Genomic DNA, 17293 nt, shown 5'->3' on the forward strand with positions numbered 1-17293 from the left:
GAAGATCCAACCAGTCCATACTTCAGGAAATAATGCCCAACTGCTTGCTGGAGAGAAGGATATTAGAGGCAAAGATGAAATACTTTGGGCACATGATGAGAATCAGGAAAGCTTGGAGATGATAATGATGCTGGCGGAAAAGGAAGAAGGACCGACCAAGGACAAGATGGATGGATGGTATTGACCTTGAAGGAGCTTGCGGGTGGCGACAGGCCGACAGGGAGCTCTGGCATGGGCTGGTCCATAAGGTCACAAAGCGACTGAATGAATAAACAACAAAGCATTTGTTGGATTTTCTTAGTGGCTCTGTAGATAGTTTGTAGGTTGTGTTTCTTCATCAGCTTCCCTATGCGGCCAGTAGTTCCCTTCATGTATGGTAAGAACACTTTTCCTCTGGATGTATCTTTGTCTTTATTCTCGCAGCTTGTTCTTGGCCTTGCACCTCTTCAAAACACCCCCTACTCCCCAAAAGTGAACCACTTCTGAACTCAACTGATAAACTGTATTCAAATGTAGAATATCTATCTAGCACGCCGCGCGTTTCTTTGTCTTGAAGAAGCATGCATAGAATATGTAATTGGACTAGCAACATTTAATTCCTTTGTTTTAGGGATTGAAAACTCTTTCTCAAGCAGCTCCCTTTGAAGGAAGGATCCTGGCAGGTGGCATTGTGTTTGTTTCCTGTCTGTGGCTTTTGCCAGCCTTTGCCCTTTTCACCTCAGTTTCACCACTGTCTGATTAAAACACAGAGTGCCCCGTGCGGATAGGAAGAATGCATTTTTAAAGACCAGTTTAAGCCATTTGGCAGGGCAGGCCTACCTTACCTACATCAAGGGAATTCCATTTTTAAAAAAATAAGGAATTGAAAATGGAGGCATAGTAAGGCAAGCATGGCATCTTGATGTCAAATCACGGCCCCATCTCTATGGAAAATTATGAAATGGATAAATCACCAGTGCAAGCCTCGGAGAGGACTTGCAGCAGAACCAGCTCCAGGAGATACATTGTTTCAACCCCATTTCTCCTTCAAATTGTAAAACTATTCTCCAATAAAAAGTATCCTTTTATTCTATGCTTGCCTCCCCATATCCTCCTTGGCTCTCTTTTTCCTTTCTCTTTGCTGCTGGCCAGCTTCTACCTTTACATACTCCATCGTTCCCGAACTAGGGCTTCCTGACCCCATCACCCCTGGCTGAGATTCCCTGCCTTCACATTCCTGAACAAGCTCCTTTCCCTTTCCATATGAAACCACTTGCATGCGTCCTCAACCCCCTGGATCAACCCCAAACCCTAAACCCTCGGGCAATTGCTGCCCCTGGGATTCACGGGTCAAATGGTACTGGGACCCTTGTGTGTTTTAATGTTTTGTGTTCCTTTTGTGTAATTAAAATACTTTTGGAGCCATGGAGTTGCTGGGAAGACCCTGGTGACCTTTCACCAGCAATACATGACCTGGATTCTTCTTGCGTCTTCCTGGTTTTCACTTGAACAAAGGACTCAAGGACCCATCATCTTCAGCCAGCATGAACTAGCTGCACAAAGGGATAACTGGACATGAATTGGGCCAACCTTATTTTGTGTGGCTACCTGGACAAAAAGAACTCATCATATGGCACCCATCCTGGAGTTGGGAGGTTCTGCCATTTTTCTCCCTCAATGCCATTTCCCATTTTCCAGGGATGGATCACCTATCCCATCGTTCTGAACAATACACTGACTTGGTCAGCAATGGAAACAGGCGCCATGGGGGCCAGACACACTTAACACTTTGAAAGACAGTAACTTCCAGGGACCTGATAGCCCCGCTTTGTTAGTCTCAAGATTAAGACACTATTGTCCACTCACAAGTTCATGTTTTCCTTTGTTCCCCATAATAATTCGATCCCGGCAGGCCATTGGAGGGCCACAAATTTGCATTGGAAACAGGGAAAGCCTTCTAATTGGCTGCCGGATGCTGCAGTCCCGCCCCACAGGGGAATCCTCCCAGCAGGACATGACATCAGCACTGGCTCCACCAATCAGTACAAAGCCAGGCAGGTGCGGGAAAAACAAAGGATTTTACTGTATTAAAGTGTATGTTTCATTCTTGCAAAACACATCCGCTTCTTTGAGCAACTTACCGCTGCCTGTCATTCTTTCTGACCAGATCGAATAAAGTACCTCAGCGGTTTCTGAATCAACTGAGACTTCCTTGATTGGGAACGTTGGTTTTCAGCTTTAAGCCTCACCAGGCATGGATTCAGCTTCCGCATGCCGGACCTCACTATCCACAAACTGCCCTAAATTGCTTGATAACAACCTGTTTTTTAGGAAAGGGAGAACAAGCCTTCATTGAAGGGATGCCAGAAGATAAACTTCGTTTCCAAGGCGTCTTCAGTTCGAAGGACCGTCTGATCCATGCCTATTCATATTGAGACAGATATTCGGGGTCACATGGTCACAATCATGCCCATTTCAGGGCGATACATTACAATTCTGTTTAAATTATATGCACATACTTACAGGCAGTCTCTGAGTTACAAACATATGATTTACAAATGACTCATAGTTAAGGATGGAGTTGGGACAACAGAAATTGAGAGAAATCTACAGTACCTCTAGGAAGGGAAATCCAGTCCTGAAAAAGCTATCATGGGGAAAAGATGTCTCCACTGAAACTTTATCCCCAATCTTTGTTTCCACAACAAACAATTTTTTCCGAATTCCAAATATCACAGGGACAGAAAGTGAGGTGAAATCCTCTGAACAGGGGCACAGACAGCAAAACAAGTATCGTAGGGGTCCTTATGCTAGCCAAAGTCGAAAAATATACGTATTTGGTTGGAGTTACATTTAAAAATGCCCTTGGCTCTCACTTACAAACAAATTCAACTTAAGGACAACCTGCAGAACCTATCTTGTTTGTAACTTGGAGACTGACTGTATATATTTCTAATTTTGTGCCCAAGTGTATCACCTGTACATACTCCTCTGTGTTTGGTACATATAAATATTAAGACATTTCACATAACCACTGAAGTACTGACCACAAGATTTTAACCATAAAAGGAGACACACCACCGAACCAGTATGGTAGTGCTTTGAGTATTGGGCAGTGACTAGAGACCAGGATTTGAATGCCAACTTAGTCATAGAAGCCCACAGGGTGACCTTGGCCAAATAATACTCTCAGTCTCAGAAGGAAAATATAACCTCTCCACTGAACATGTCTTGCCAAAAATAATTGGTTTCTTAGGGTCCTTCCATGCAGCCATATAACCCAGAATATCAAGGTAGAAAATCCCACAATATCTGCTCTGAACTGGGTTATCTGAGTCACACTACCATATATTCTAGTTCAAAGCAGATGTGGGATTTCATTCAGCTGTGTGGAAGGGACCCTAGACTCACCATAACTCAGAAGCTTAACCATGTTTGGTTTGTCTCTCACCATAACTCAGAAATGAAAAGAACACACATAGCAACAAACAAAAACAACATGAAGAAGTCAAGGATGGATTTTCCTTAATGAATCTGGTAAGGTACTGGAGCACTTTATGCCAAGATTAATATCTGGGAGGAGAATGTTCCACAGTGAAACTACTGCTACACAAATCGGCCCACTTGCACTCTGGCATAAGAAGCATGAGTATGATTCAAAACAAAGGTGATATTTGAGCACAAAGTGCGCATTCAATGGCAATACATTGGAATCTTGGGAGTCAGGGGATCCACTTATTCTAAGACTGCCTAGATTTAAAACACACAAAATTAAATATTGACCCACCAAGAGTTTCAAACTCAGAGGATCTTGGCATCCTTTTAAAAAGAATATATTTCAAGAGGCAGTTTTCTAGTCATGCTAGTGAACTTTGTGAGATTTTTCAGTTCCAGGCATACATTTGACATCTTTGAGAGAAAATGAACAAATATAAAAGCACAAACGAAGACACTGAATGTACTAATACAATTTGAAAATTGACATTTATGTCTTGCTCTTTTGTGTGTGTGTGTGTGTGTGGTGTGGGGGTTGCCAATGTGAGCCCACCTACTGAAAACCATCCTGCAATCTTCAAATAGCTTCTGGCCACTCCAACCTTGCAACCATTTCAAAAACGAAGTGTTTGAAGCATAACTGTTATCTCCCTATTTTTTCTGTGTAAGGTAAAAAAAATCAAGATGAGAGTATGAGAGATGACTGGGCTGATTAACTAAAGTCACTTCAACTTTTGTACTTCCACAGCATTTGCAGCTTGAAGCGATTGCCTCTTCTTTCACATATGAGGATGGTGTTGATGAGGACTAAGTGTCAGTTATGTAAGAACAACATCTTCTGTTAAGGCAGAATGAAATTTTTGCCGCAAAGAAAGCAATCATAAACACGGGGAACCTAAGTTCTCCTGCCAGCTGAGATCAGAAGCATTGCTCACCTTCCCACTTCAGGTAGCATACTGCTCCAAATGCTATGGATGTGCCAGAAGGAAAGACAGACAGGTGGAAGTGGCATCTCTGTACCCTCCCTGCCATAGAAGAGGTAGAGGAGATGAACAATGAAGATCATGTACCAGCTCCAGTAGCTTTCCCATGACACCATATTTAAACTTTTATTTATAAAGTAGATACACCTCCTTGGCTGAGTAAAATGGGGAGGTGAACTCATAAGTACTAAGTGACGAAGCACAGCAAGCAGCAAGAAGGGAGTGAAATGCTTCACTAGGTAGTGACCCAATAGGCATCTGTGGCTCGGTATTGAAAAAGGGTTTGTATTGTACACTTAGAAAATTTGCAGCAAGGCAAATGGAGTGGCAAAATTGCAACGGAGGAGTGGGAGGCAGAACATCAGAAACAGAGGCTGCACAGGCCAAGAACTTTGCTACTACAGCAGCAAAACAACAAAGCAGTGTGACAGCTGATCAGACACAGCACAAAACAATGAAATGTCTGTTGTCAAAGAAAGCTGACAAGGTGAGAAATGATCAGGTTAAGTCTGCAAAACCCACAAACAAAATTGAGGGAAAAGATGTGTTCCTGTGTTGCTCCCAAAACCCCACAAACCACGCCTTCCTTTCTCCATAGTGCCTTAGGCCCCAAGGATCTCAGGTGCAGGCGCTGAAAATAGTAACAGGCTCTTCCTTGTTCACTGTGATGCCAGAGCTGCTGCAAGTGTTTTTATCATCCTCTCCCACAATAGGGAAGGTGTAGGTATGTCACTGCCCGCCTTTTCAAGAAAATGGGTTCTCCAGGGTTCTGCTCCTTGAGGTTGCTACTTCACCAGCCTTAGTCATAGTGCTGCCCCAGGGACAATGACTGCACAAATCAAGAAGCACCACCGCCCTTTTGGTATCTTGAGGATTTTTATTATGTTAGTTTATAACTGTGCAGAAAGAAAGAAAAACCCGCCGCCGTCATTGTTTGGCTCTGGCGACGTCAGCAGTGAAGTCTTTCCTCACCCCAGGAACGCAGAGGTGGAAGATGAGCTTCTGGAATGCACTGGACGCTGACCTTGTAGTAGGATGTGCAGAGGTTTTCATCAACACAGGAAAGTTTGCCTTTGTTTCAAGTATATGGAAACAAATGGCTAGTCCCAGATCCTTAGTTAAACAAACAAACAACAAACAAACAAACCAGAAATCCTACAGTCTCTGGACAAAACTGGTCCCTCCAGCAAAATAGTCACAACACAAAGCAGCCACAATACATTCTTCCAGCACACAGTGCATCTCAAAACATGAATCATCATGAAGCAACATCTTTCTTCCAAGAAGATGCACTGTGAAGTTGGATGTGTGCAACTTTGCTTCTTTGTTTAAACAGGTAGCTTTGCCTACCATTTCCACTTTATAGATATACTCAAGGTTTTGGAAAATGAATTTATTCTGACTAAAGGGGAGGCTGGGACAAGGTATCTGATTCACTGCTCTGGTCACCTGCTGGTTAAAAACATAGTATACTATTTCTTAACATAACCCACCCCACCATATAAAATATATTTTCATGTATAAAATTCCAAAGAAGGTGCAAATAGTAGGATCCAGCCCCAATATGCTGAGTTATGGAGGTGCACGCAATGGATGGTCTGGTGGAGTCTTGGTCTTGTTTCCTTTAGGGGGAACGTTGGTCACTAGGATACAGCTTTACCATCCAAAGCCAGAGACAAAAAGCAAGCTAACCTAAGGAATAAGCAGATAACAAGGGTTAAGAAAATGTACTTACATTTGAAACATATTAAGAAATGAGTGTCTTTGAAGAAATTACTGAAAACACTAGTTTTCACAATTCTTGCTTATAATTTGATTTTAGTCTGAAATGATTCTTTATGTCTCCATTTAAGGTCTAAAATATATTTCAGTAGACCCATTAAAAGCAGGGATGGGTAACCTATAGCTTTAGTTTATTTTCATGGGGTCTTATGAGAGTTTAGGCCAGGAATGGGTAAAGCATAGGCCCAATGTTGCTTTTGCTGACTGTAGGCAGAAGATTTTTGCCTAATGATAGGGATGCCTCTGTTAATGAAAAAAACCTTCATTTAATAATAATAATAATAATTTTTATCATCATCATCATCACCATCACCATCATCATCATCTGCGCGCATCATCCGAAAATACATCACACAGTCCTAGACACTTGGGAAGTGTTTGACTTGTGATTTTTTGATACGAAATCTAGTATATCTATCTTGTTTGCTGTGTCATAATAAAATAATTTTATTATCTGCTCTTCCTTGAGGCTCGAAAGACATGTAATAAATCTGCATGTTCTTGAAGCCTTCAGTATGAAGCTCCTTGCTTTTTTGCCAAGGCTGGTTTTGATCACATACAAGGAGCAAACTGAGATGCCTATTCCAACACAGATGGGGAAGGTAGCATTCCAGATCCTCTCCTTCAACTGAACCGTCATTGTGTCTGGCAGTCCCATGAGTCTACTGACCGATACTGTTGTGCATCATCTCTTTCTCCTGGAGGGCTGCCATGGCCAGGCGCAGGTGCTCCTTCAGCTGCTCAATTTCTCGCTCTGACCGCCGCTTGATGTGGTTCAACTCTGCGTAGACATCTTGGTATTTTCCTGATGCAAACCTCTTATCCTGAAAACAGTAAGGACAGATTCAGCACTCTGGTGCTGCTTTTTATTTTTGGTCAAGAGGTTTTTTTTTGGGTTTTTTTCATGTCAGGAGCAACCGAAGTTGCTTCTGGAGTGAGAGAATTGGCCATCTGCAAGGACGTTGCCCAGGGGACGCCCGGATGTTTTTGATGTTTTACCATCCTTGTGGGAGGCTTCTCTCATGTCCCCGCATGGAGCTGGAGCTGATAGAGGGAGCTCATCCGCACTCTCCCCAGGTGGGATTCGAACCTGGCAACTTTCAGGTCAGCAACCCAACCTTCCAGTCACTTACTCCACTACGCCATCTGGGGGCTCCTGGTCAAGAGGTGTCTGGGTGGAATTGCCTTTTCTACATCAGGGATGGAAAATGTGAACTTCCAACCAACCCACTGTTGAATGGCCACCTGAGCTGGTATAGCCAATAGTGAGAGGAACTGAAGTCCATCAACATCTAGAGAGCCACGCCCTCCCCATGTATGATGGCATGGGATAAGAGGCGTATTAAGGTATGTAAATGTATTTATTTACTATATTTATATACCGCCTTTCTCACCCCGGGGGGGGGGGGGGGACGACGACGAGGGACTCAAGGCGGTTTACAACATATTAATGGCAGAAATTCAGTGCCAACATACATATAATAGAAAAAAATCATAATAACTAAACACTAACATATAGCTATAAATTAAAATAATTAAAACAATTAAACATATGCATACGCGACATTTAAACACTAAGACAAAGCATTAAAACAGCATAATATAAATATTAAAATCACATCCCTTGTATTATTCTGAGTCAAGACTATTTGCTGATACGCACAAATGTTAAGAGCTTGATGTTTCCTGCAAACTGCAATCCTTCAGTCTTACAGTTCAGGAAACAAAACTATAAATGCAAGGAAGAGGCTTATTTTGAGTTGACTGATGAACTGATGAAGCAGAAAAGAATTAAGATGCAGTTAGCATAAAAAGGGATTCAAAGTACACTCTACAGCAGTCAAACAATATGCAAACTGTCCCCTTTATGCAAAGTTTTAAAACAGATGCAAATTCTGTGGATGCTAGATTCTCATGAGCCCCAAGCATTCTGACCAGTAATCCATCATCATCCAGAGTGCAAGAGGTTTCTATCCCTACTTTGCCAGAAAGACTATCTTCTCCCTTCCAATATGAAAAGATTTAACTGTTACTCAGAATCTACCTTTTGCATCATTTGAATTTCCTCTCTAAGACACTGGACTTCTTGTTTCAGGTACTGGAGCTCGTTTTCCTTCACTCGAAGCAGCACCTGCAAGAGGGGAAGAAGAGGATGAGCAATAGAATTACAACCGGACACCTGAGCACCTGCCAAAATAAATAAGGTAAAGGTAAAGGTTTCCCCTTGACATTAAGTCTAGTCGTGTCTGACTCTGGGGGTTGGTGCTCACCTCCATTTCTAAGCCAATGACACCTCCAATGTCATGTAGCTGGCATGACCGCATGGAGTGCTGTTACCTTCCCGCTGAAGTGGTACCTATTGATCCACTTACATTTGCATGTTTTCGAACAGCTAGGTTGGCAGAAGCTGGGGCTAACAGCAGGAGCTCACCCTGCTCCCCAGATTCGGACCACTGACCTTTTGGTCAGCAAGTTCAGCAGCTCAGCGGTTTAATCCGCTATGCCACCGGGGACTCCGGTTGTACTCCAAAAGAGATAGTTTGTAGCAAATAGAATAATTTTCCATAGTTACAGGCAAAAACATTTTTTAAAAAATATCTAATTTCCCTTCATAGCATGTTACGTTGAAATGCCATTTAGTAGAAAATGCGGGTTGGAACTTACAATGGTATGCTAGGGAACAAAAGTGAGGCTCGGCCACATATGATCTATGGACTGCGCTTTATTGTATACAACACTTTCTTGCTCTATGAACATGTGCCTTGGTTATAATTACCTCCAAGTACTTTTAGCATATAAAAGCTGTGCAGCTCTTACTGTGCTCATTAACCACTAGTTTCACTTATATGCAAAGAAAGGTTACTTAGCAAAGTCACAACTAAGAGTGTTTGCTTTAGATGCCAAATTACAATTTTGCAAGAACTTGGGAAAATATTCCAGTAGTGGACAGTGTTAATGGTGAGGCTAAAGGACAGTGGACAAAGCCTGAGGTAACTGTTATCACATTAGATATTTCACCTTCACAAACACCAGAACACAATTTCATACATGGCTACTCAGGTGTTAACAATGCCAACTGCAACTCCAAGCCAATGTTCTCCAATCCTATGCTATAATCATTTTCCCTTCTTATTTTCTTTACTATCTCCTCACTTACTCTAAGTAAGTTCCAGTGGACCTTATATAAATATCTCCCTTTCCAGCTTTCCTATTTCTTCCTTGCCAATCAATTTCCCCTTTCCCTTGGTTTTATGGAAAACAGCAAACTTTCAGATCCAACATCAGAGCTTGAAGAAAGTTACATTTGGGGAGCTTTAGAACTTCTGGTCTAAAAGATGTGGGTTTTCAATAAAAATAACAAATCACAAGAAATCAGGAATTGTTTCATCTGTGTTTTAAATTATACTATGGGTTTTTTTAACTGCATGCCAACACAAAAAGCTTGTGATACAGTAAAGGTAAAGGTTTCCCCTGACGTTGTCATGTCTGACTCTGGGGGTTGGTGCTCATCTCCATTTCTAAGCCGAAGAGCCGGCGTTGTCCGTAGACACCTCCAAGGTCATGTGGCCGGCATGACTGCATGGAGCACCGTTACCTTCCCACTGGAGCGGTAGCTATTGATCTACTCCTGCTAGGTTGGCAGGAGCTGAAGCTTAAAGCGGCCACTCACGCCGCTCCCGGGGTTTGAACCTGGGACCTTTCGGTCTCCAGCTCAGTGCTTTAACGCACGTCGCCACCGGGGCTCCTTGTGATACAGTAAGAGAGATATCTATATCTGCCACTGTATCACAAGAAATCTGCTTTTCCTATATGTCTGGTTGCAAACAAGGAAGAGGGTAATATTAGCACTGATATTAAATACCGAAATTATGTCACACTGAGGAAGGGAAAGCTTATTTTTGGCTGCTTTGGAGACTAGGACAAGGAGCAATGGACTCAAATTGCAGAAAAGATATTTCACCTAAACATTAGGATGCACTCCCTGGCAGTAATTTTTAAGCAGAGGCTGGATGGTCATCTGTCAGGGGTGCTTTGATTGTGCGCTCCTGCATGGCAAAGGGTTGGATAGTCCCTGTGGTCTCTTTCAACTCTATGATTCTAATATCCACTTGTTATCTCACAAACAGGTCTCTTACTCTTGACATCCATTTTTTGTTCTTGTTTAAACACATTACGTCTATCTGCTCCTTAAGAACATTGCCCTCTGCAGAATTTGGAAAAGTTACTTTTTTTTTGAAAAGTTACTTTTAGGAACACAAGTGCTGGCTCTTCCTAGTCAGCATGGTTAGAAGTCATGTCGGTTTGGGATCCTCAGAGTTTCTCAAGTAACGTTTAGTCAGAGAAAAAGCAATCCGGTCTCACCTCTAGTTCACAAGAATTCCTCTCACTGTTGTGTGAAGAGCCATCGCCTGAAACCTGTGCTGTGATGAATGCCCGCAACTGCCCAATCTCCTCTGACAGTCGCCTCTGTAACTCCTGCAGACAGGGACAGTAGTGAGTCCTGGTCTCGTATATGCAGTGCATTTTTCTAAGTCTTTCCAGTGCTATCTTTGGTTTTAATTAACTCATGCTATCTGTCCATTTTTAAATTTCAGAATCTTATGGATCCAAAACCTGACATCCGACTGTCATGAAACATTTTTTTTCTGCCATACCTCCTTTGTTGTAACTTTGCATCATGTCAGGTAAGAATAATGAAGTCTGTGACATTAGCACTATTTAAAAAATCACATGTATTCAACAACAGCCCTATTCTCTTTCCTCCATATAAAGTCCTTCTTCCCAACACAATAATGTTTCATCATTATTTTCTGTACACTATTCTCATATATTACACATTTTGGTGCCTCATATGTTAGATCTCTTTCTGGGTAATTTGATCTGCTGAATCCCAAAATGGCACTAGTTTTCCCCTATCAACTCTAGTTTTTGAGATACAGAGCATATGCCATCTACCAGTCTTCATCTGCTTACCCATAGAAAATCATGACTACCATATCTAAGAAACTAGAGCTCATGCCATCAATTCAATGCAATTTTCTGAATCAGCTTCCCAAATAAGCTATGGAACAGACCTAAAAATCAAGACACCAATAATTTATTTTGTTGGCCTGTGTTATAATCACAGCTAGGAAGTATTGTGTTATAAATACAAGTAAAATTTATTGTCTTTTACAACAAGGCCACAAAAAGTCACACTTCAAACGGACAACACGTGTGAAAATAGTGCCACTTTATAAGTACATTTTCTAATAACTTGAAAAGAGCATTTAGGGGTTTTGACAGGGCCCCCCCTAAAATATTAAAAAGTAATGTAAAACCAAGCAACCTGACTTACCATTTTAGTGCTGCAAAAAGTAACAGCAATTATTTGCTCTATTTTTTTATTTTTTTTATTTATATACTGTTTTTCTCACCCCAGCAGGGACTCAAAGCTGTTCACATCAAATAAATAGCAAAATTCAGTGCCTTACATACAATAAAAACACTCTATCATGCATCTAAAACAATGACATATGACTATAAATTAAATTAAAAACGATGAACCATCAAACATAAACATAAATATTTTCAACATTGAACTGATCCTAAGAAGTTAAAAATATTAGAAGGAATATGAACTAGAAAGAGGGAAAGAAAAGGAAAGCAATTTTTGGATCTATTTCTGATCATCACCAGCTGTATGGAAACTATTCAATGACTTGCACAACCATTCCCCTATTTCTTTCCTTAAAAGTCCTAATGAGCCACTTGCCTGGTTTTGCCGTAGGAGTTCCTTTCCCTCCTGTTGGCAGCGCTGCAGCATGTGTTCCTGCTCTTCTGCCTTGTGCACAAGGTCCCCTATCTCCAGGCACTTCTGGGAATACTGCTCCGAAAGGACCTGCAGTTCCCGCTTCATGGACTCTACATCAGACCTGCACCAAAAGTCACCAGGAGAAGGTCCCACTCATTCCACTCCCTGATGCAAACACCATCTACCTCTGTCATCCCACTTCTCTGTCAGAGACTTTGTTAACTGAGGTATGCCTGTATTTATATCCCAACAATATCATAAGATCTTTGTGTGGGTTACAATAAAGCAAGTTACCAACAATTTAAAATATGAAATAGTAAAATTAATATGAGCATTCTAAAAACATATTAAACAACTGAACAACTAACAAGCCAAAACAGTCTAAAACCATGTTTTCACATATATTTAAATGAAATTTTCAGGACCACCCGTCTCTATTCAAGGGTCAGTATTCAACACCGGAAAGGGGGCAAATGGCCATCCCAGAATAGCTTACTGATGCTGTTGCTGGAGTATATCTGCATTTGAACCGCTCTTCTGGAAATTGCGTGTTCTGCTCAGCTCTTTATTCAGTTCATCTCTGTGTGCCTTCTTCAGTGCTTCAATTGCTACAAGATTAGGATAAAAGGGAGAGAAAGGAAGAAGTAAGGAGGAAGAGTTGGAAGGAAGGCCTATGACATTTCTAAATTGGGAATGCATAGTCCTCTGTACTGCTTCCTAACTACCAGAAGAATCTAGGGTTCCTTGTTGGGGGGGAATGTCACAATTTATCCAAGCATACAGTTTCTGTGTACACATGATCCCAGCTTCAGCTCCTGGCATCTCCAGGTAAAAGGATCAGGTAGCAGATGACAAAAAAGGCCTTCTATGTGAAGCCCTGGAAAACTGCCGCCAGTCAGAACAAACAACAATAGTCTAAACTGGCCAGTGGCCTAGATAGGACCCAACCCACTTATGTCTGGTTCTATGTATCACAAGGACATATACCTGCATATAACATTATCTAATGTGTATATACTCATGCTGTCTGTGTGAATGTACAAATGTGTATACTTGAGTAGGGAATATGCAACATTCCAGATGTTCCTGCACTAAGTTCCACTAAACTTTCATTAACTCGATCCCATCAATCTATTATTAAATCAGGGTTGACGGGAACTACAGTCCATATGTATCTGGAGAATTATACATCCACTGTAGCTAATACACTACAGAAAAATATTAATTCATATATGTCAGTGATTTCTATATCACAGTAGTATATACACATACAATTAAATATAATTATATTGCATATTATAAACATCTAACAGTGACACACACATATTCACTGCTAAAAAAATGTGAAAATAGTGTGTAGCAGGTGACCCGTCGTTGCAATTTTCAAGCAACCCCATAAAGTAGGGCTAAGTTGTGAGAAGTTGATTGGCCTCCAATATCACTCTGTATGGAATCTGAATCCAGATCTCCCCATGTCCTCATCTGCCACATAAACACTACACCACACCAGTCCAGGCTGATAAGATTTCCTAGCCAGAAGAAATCTTTCAGCTCAAGATTTAGCTTTTTAAAAGGAGATGTTCAAGGAAAGGAGGATGCTTCTACCTGCAGCAGTGGCAGATGCCTCCTCGGACAGAAGTCGCTCTTTCTCCAGCTGCAATCGCTCCACCTCCCGCTGATGGTGCCGCTGCATCTCTGTCATGACTTGTTGGTGGGACGTTTCCATCTCAGCTAAACTGCGTTCACAGGCCTCCTAACCACGTACGTTTGAGAAGATAGCAGGAGAAGGTAAAGAAAGGAACATGACAAGTTGGCTAGCATCTGACTTGTTAGTTTTTGAAGGAAAGACTAAAAGGAAGTGGGGAACTATAGTTGGTTTTGCACTTTAGACGTATCTTAAGAAGACATGACTCACTAGAAAAGACAATACAGTAGTGTTTATAAAGGTAGAAGGCAGTAGGAAAAGAGCAAGTTCACATAGTAGATGGAGACAATCAGAGAAGCAATGGCCACAAGTCTTCAATATCTGAGCAGGGATGTTGATAATAGGCTAAGATGGAGATCTCTCATTCAAAGGGTCATCATGAGTTGGTGTGGGCATGGTGACAGTTAGTATCCCTATTTGCTATATCCCTATTTGCCATATGAGGGCACACGAGAGTAAAGAATCTCTGAACAGGAATTCCTTGCATTATTATTTACAGAAAAGCAGCCTTCCCCAACCTGATGTCTGCTCTAGCTGTTCTGAACTACAAATCCCACCACCCCAAACCATTTATCTTTCAGTTAGGGTTTATGGAACTGTAGTAGAAATCATCTAGAGGAGCCTGGGTTGGGAAAGGCAAGGCAAACAATATTCCATATCTCCAAAGGGGAAACCTGTTAAAAACAAAACAGTTTATTTACAAGGACTTTCCTGGGTTTCCCTCCCCATAAACCAATATATCTATTAACCTGTATATATCTGTATTCTGACAACTACTTTTTAGTCCTCCTAACCACTGGACTTCTGAACCTTGCCTGATGGAGTTTGATGTACTCGGTTTTATATAATATTTAGTGTGTTTTATCAGGGTTTTTATATTTTATAATGTTTTTCTTTTTCTTTCTTTTTTCATTTTTAGTCTTTATTTTATTTGTCATCATTTTGTTTATTAAGTTACAGTTTGATTGTTTTTATTGTCTATTCGCCTTGTCTTGATGTAAACTGATTGTATGGTTTTCTTTTGGCATTGAATGGTTGCCATATTGTTGGAAACTGCCCTGAGTCCCTTCGGGGAGATAGGGTGGTTTATAAATTAAGTATTATTATTATGGCTTCTTCCTCTTCTCCCCCTCCCCCCTTTTTTTTCTCTTCTTGGCATTTTTGGCAGTTTGTGCAAGTTACCCACCTCAGTCTAGAGATTAACCCTGCTTTTGCTATTACACTAAGTGACACTAAGTTTTGCACTGTAGGTCTCAGGTGTTTCTAATCAAATGGTAGTTTAGTTGTGATTCAGTTAATTTCTAGGATTTTCAGTCTGAAGAGATTGTCATTTCTTGTTTCAGTGTTACACCCAAATACAGTATAACCAAGGGATCCTTGTCTATGTCAAGGCAGTAATGAGATAAATAATGATACAGTATATATAATTCTAGGCTAACTTGTACATATAAAGGAAAGCTTTCACTCATTCACTGCATGACTGCTATCACATGACAACGTGCTTCAGAGTAAAAACAACAAATTACAAGAGGCAATCTTAGCATTTGCTTGAGCAACACATTTGGCAATAGCCCTCCATCAAAGCTAGGGAAAGTTACTTAGTTCATGCTGGCCAATAAGTTCTGGTAACTGTCGTCCAAATAAATTATCCAAGATCTGGCTCTTATGCTCCTTACTCTCAGATTTCATTAACACTAACTGTTTCATAAACATGAAAAAATAAATAAAGCCAAAACAAAATTAGCCTTCTTATGAAATGTAGTCACTGTTCTGCCAGAAATTCTGATAAGCAATTCTGGGAGATTATTCTTGTACTCCAAAAAGATAATAATTTAGATTTCAGGCAACTACTGACCGAAAGTCATTTGCGACCTGGAGTCTTGCTTCCTGACAAAGGAAAAAGGTTGTCCTGGACTCTATAGTGACGCATCCTGACTTTTGGTGTGAAACCAGGCCCCCTACCCACTATTTCATGGACAGTCTCCACCTCATCCCTTGCCTTTCCCCAAACAATTTGTCTTTCAGTCACTTGCGTAAGTTAAGCAACAACCTCCTGCTAAGAACAGCTTTCCAGACTTTGATCAATGCACTCTGACACACATAATATGCCGGTAAATGTATGCACAGACAAGTCATTTCCTTTACGGACAGGAAGGCACTCAGGCTTTTGTGACAAACTGCACTGATGTTTATTTGAACACCAATCACAGACAACGTTGGACAAAATGGAAACTGTATTACTAGGAAAGGGCAAGAAGGGAATCCACTCACTCTTTTCCCAGTAGCTCCAGGCTGGGGATGGACTGCTCATATAAGCATCATATAGTGGCATATAACGTCTCTCTTTCTGAATTTTGCCAGCAACTAGCGGGTCAACTACTTTTTAATAGCAACAAGAGAGGTTGTGGAATAGAGAAATAACTGGAAAAATGTCACTCAAACACACTGCATTTGAACCTAAATAAATATTATAAAATCTGGGCAATAGCAGTGACCCAGACTCTTTTTGACAAACACAGAAGTGTATTAATTCCATCTGCGACCTACAATCTAGTTAGTATTTGTTTACAGTCATAAAAGGCAATTAAGTTCCAAAGGAATAATTGAATGCTTGAGTTGAATAAACATTCTAATTCTATTAACTGCCCTAATAAGGATTCTAAAATGCAAGAAGCAACTATAGAATCCCTAAGAAAAGATTGTCCAGCCTTTGCTAAAAAATCTCCAGCAAATAAGTGTCCGAGTAGGTCTTGCTCCATTCTCAATCACTCTCATTGCTGGGAACCACCATGGGACTCACTCAGCCAGACTGCAAGGGGTCTGGATTAGGTCCACCAAGCATCTAGGGTTTCTTCCCTCCCCAAAGTTTTGTTCTTCCAATGCCCTAATCTGCTCTGAATCTACCCTATGCTGCAAAATCATAGTGCTTGAGTTCTCAGAAATACAAGTGGCAGAGAAAGAGAGAGATGCAGAGGAGAACATAATATCAGGAAAGAAATGAATTTGAATGTCAGCAGGTAAAGATGAGGCTTAAGATGAGGCATGGAGTCCTGAGATTATCTAGTTGTCACCCCCAGGAAACAAAACACTTTTCACCTGTTATTCTGAAATATACGTGAAACCTCTTAGCTATTTTTAATGCATTATTCCTAGCCTAGTTTCCTGTTGAGATGAGGTGGAGAGAACTTTCAACATGCTAATACTGATTTGAACCTGAGTGGAGAACGTGTGGCCACATGTGGTCCAATGGTTACTTTTGTGAGCCCCAACCCCAGCTTCTGGGGTATGGGAGGGCACCATTTTGAGGTCCCCTGTGAGGACCCTAAAAAGTTTCCTGTTAATTCCTGTTGTAAACAGATTTCCCTCTGCACCTAAATGGCACAGGGGCTTGAAAATCTGTTGGAAATGACTCCCATGCAGCCTACAGAAGCAAGTTGCAAACAGCACAGGCTGTTGCCATGACAGTTAATGTGAATTCATAGGAGAATAACTACGGAATGTTAAAGGTCCCAGGATCTGGCCCTTATTGTTCTGGATGTAAAATTTATACTTGGA

The 17293-nt window shown here is 41.1% G+C and overlaps 1 protein-coding gene across 3 annotated transcripts in view; it reads right to left on the reverse strand.

Moving 5' to 3' along the window:
- Nucleotides 1–5314: 5314 nt before the first annotated feature.
- The window catches only part of triobp (TRIO and F-actin binding protein), an 87265-nt gene continuing 75286 nt past the window's right edge, over nt 5315–17293 (reverse strand). For 2 of the 3 annotated variants that reach the window (XM_008110695.3, XM_016993689.2), the window contains 6 exons: nt 13639–13786; nt 12530–12641; nt 11995–12154; nt 10602–10715; nt 8284–8370; nt 6902–7063 (listed from right to left, as the gene is read on the reverse strand). In XM_008110695.3, the coding sequence (XP_008108902.1) occupies nt 6902–7063; nt 8284–8370; nt 10602–10715; nt 11995–12154; nt 12530–12641; nt 13639–13786 (783 nt within the window). Of the gene's footprint in view, nt 6150–6901; nt 7064–8283; nt 8371–10601; nt 10716–11994; nt 12155–12529; nt 12642–13638; nt 13787–17293 lie in introns of those variants that run through there. The other variant, XM_008110697.3, reaches the window with a different exon arrangement.

This window comes from Anolis carolinensis, chromosome 5 (genome assembly GCF_035594765.1).
Source record: "Anolis carolinensis isolate JA03-04 chromosome 5, rAnoCar3.1.pri, whole genome shotgun sequence".
NCBI classification, from domain to species: Eukaryota; Metazoa; Chordata; class Lepidosauria; order Squamata; family Dactyloidae; genus Anolis; species Anolis carolinensis.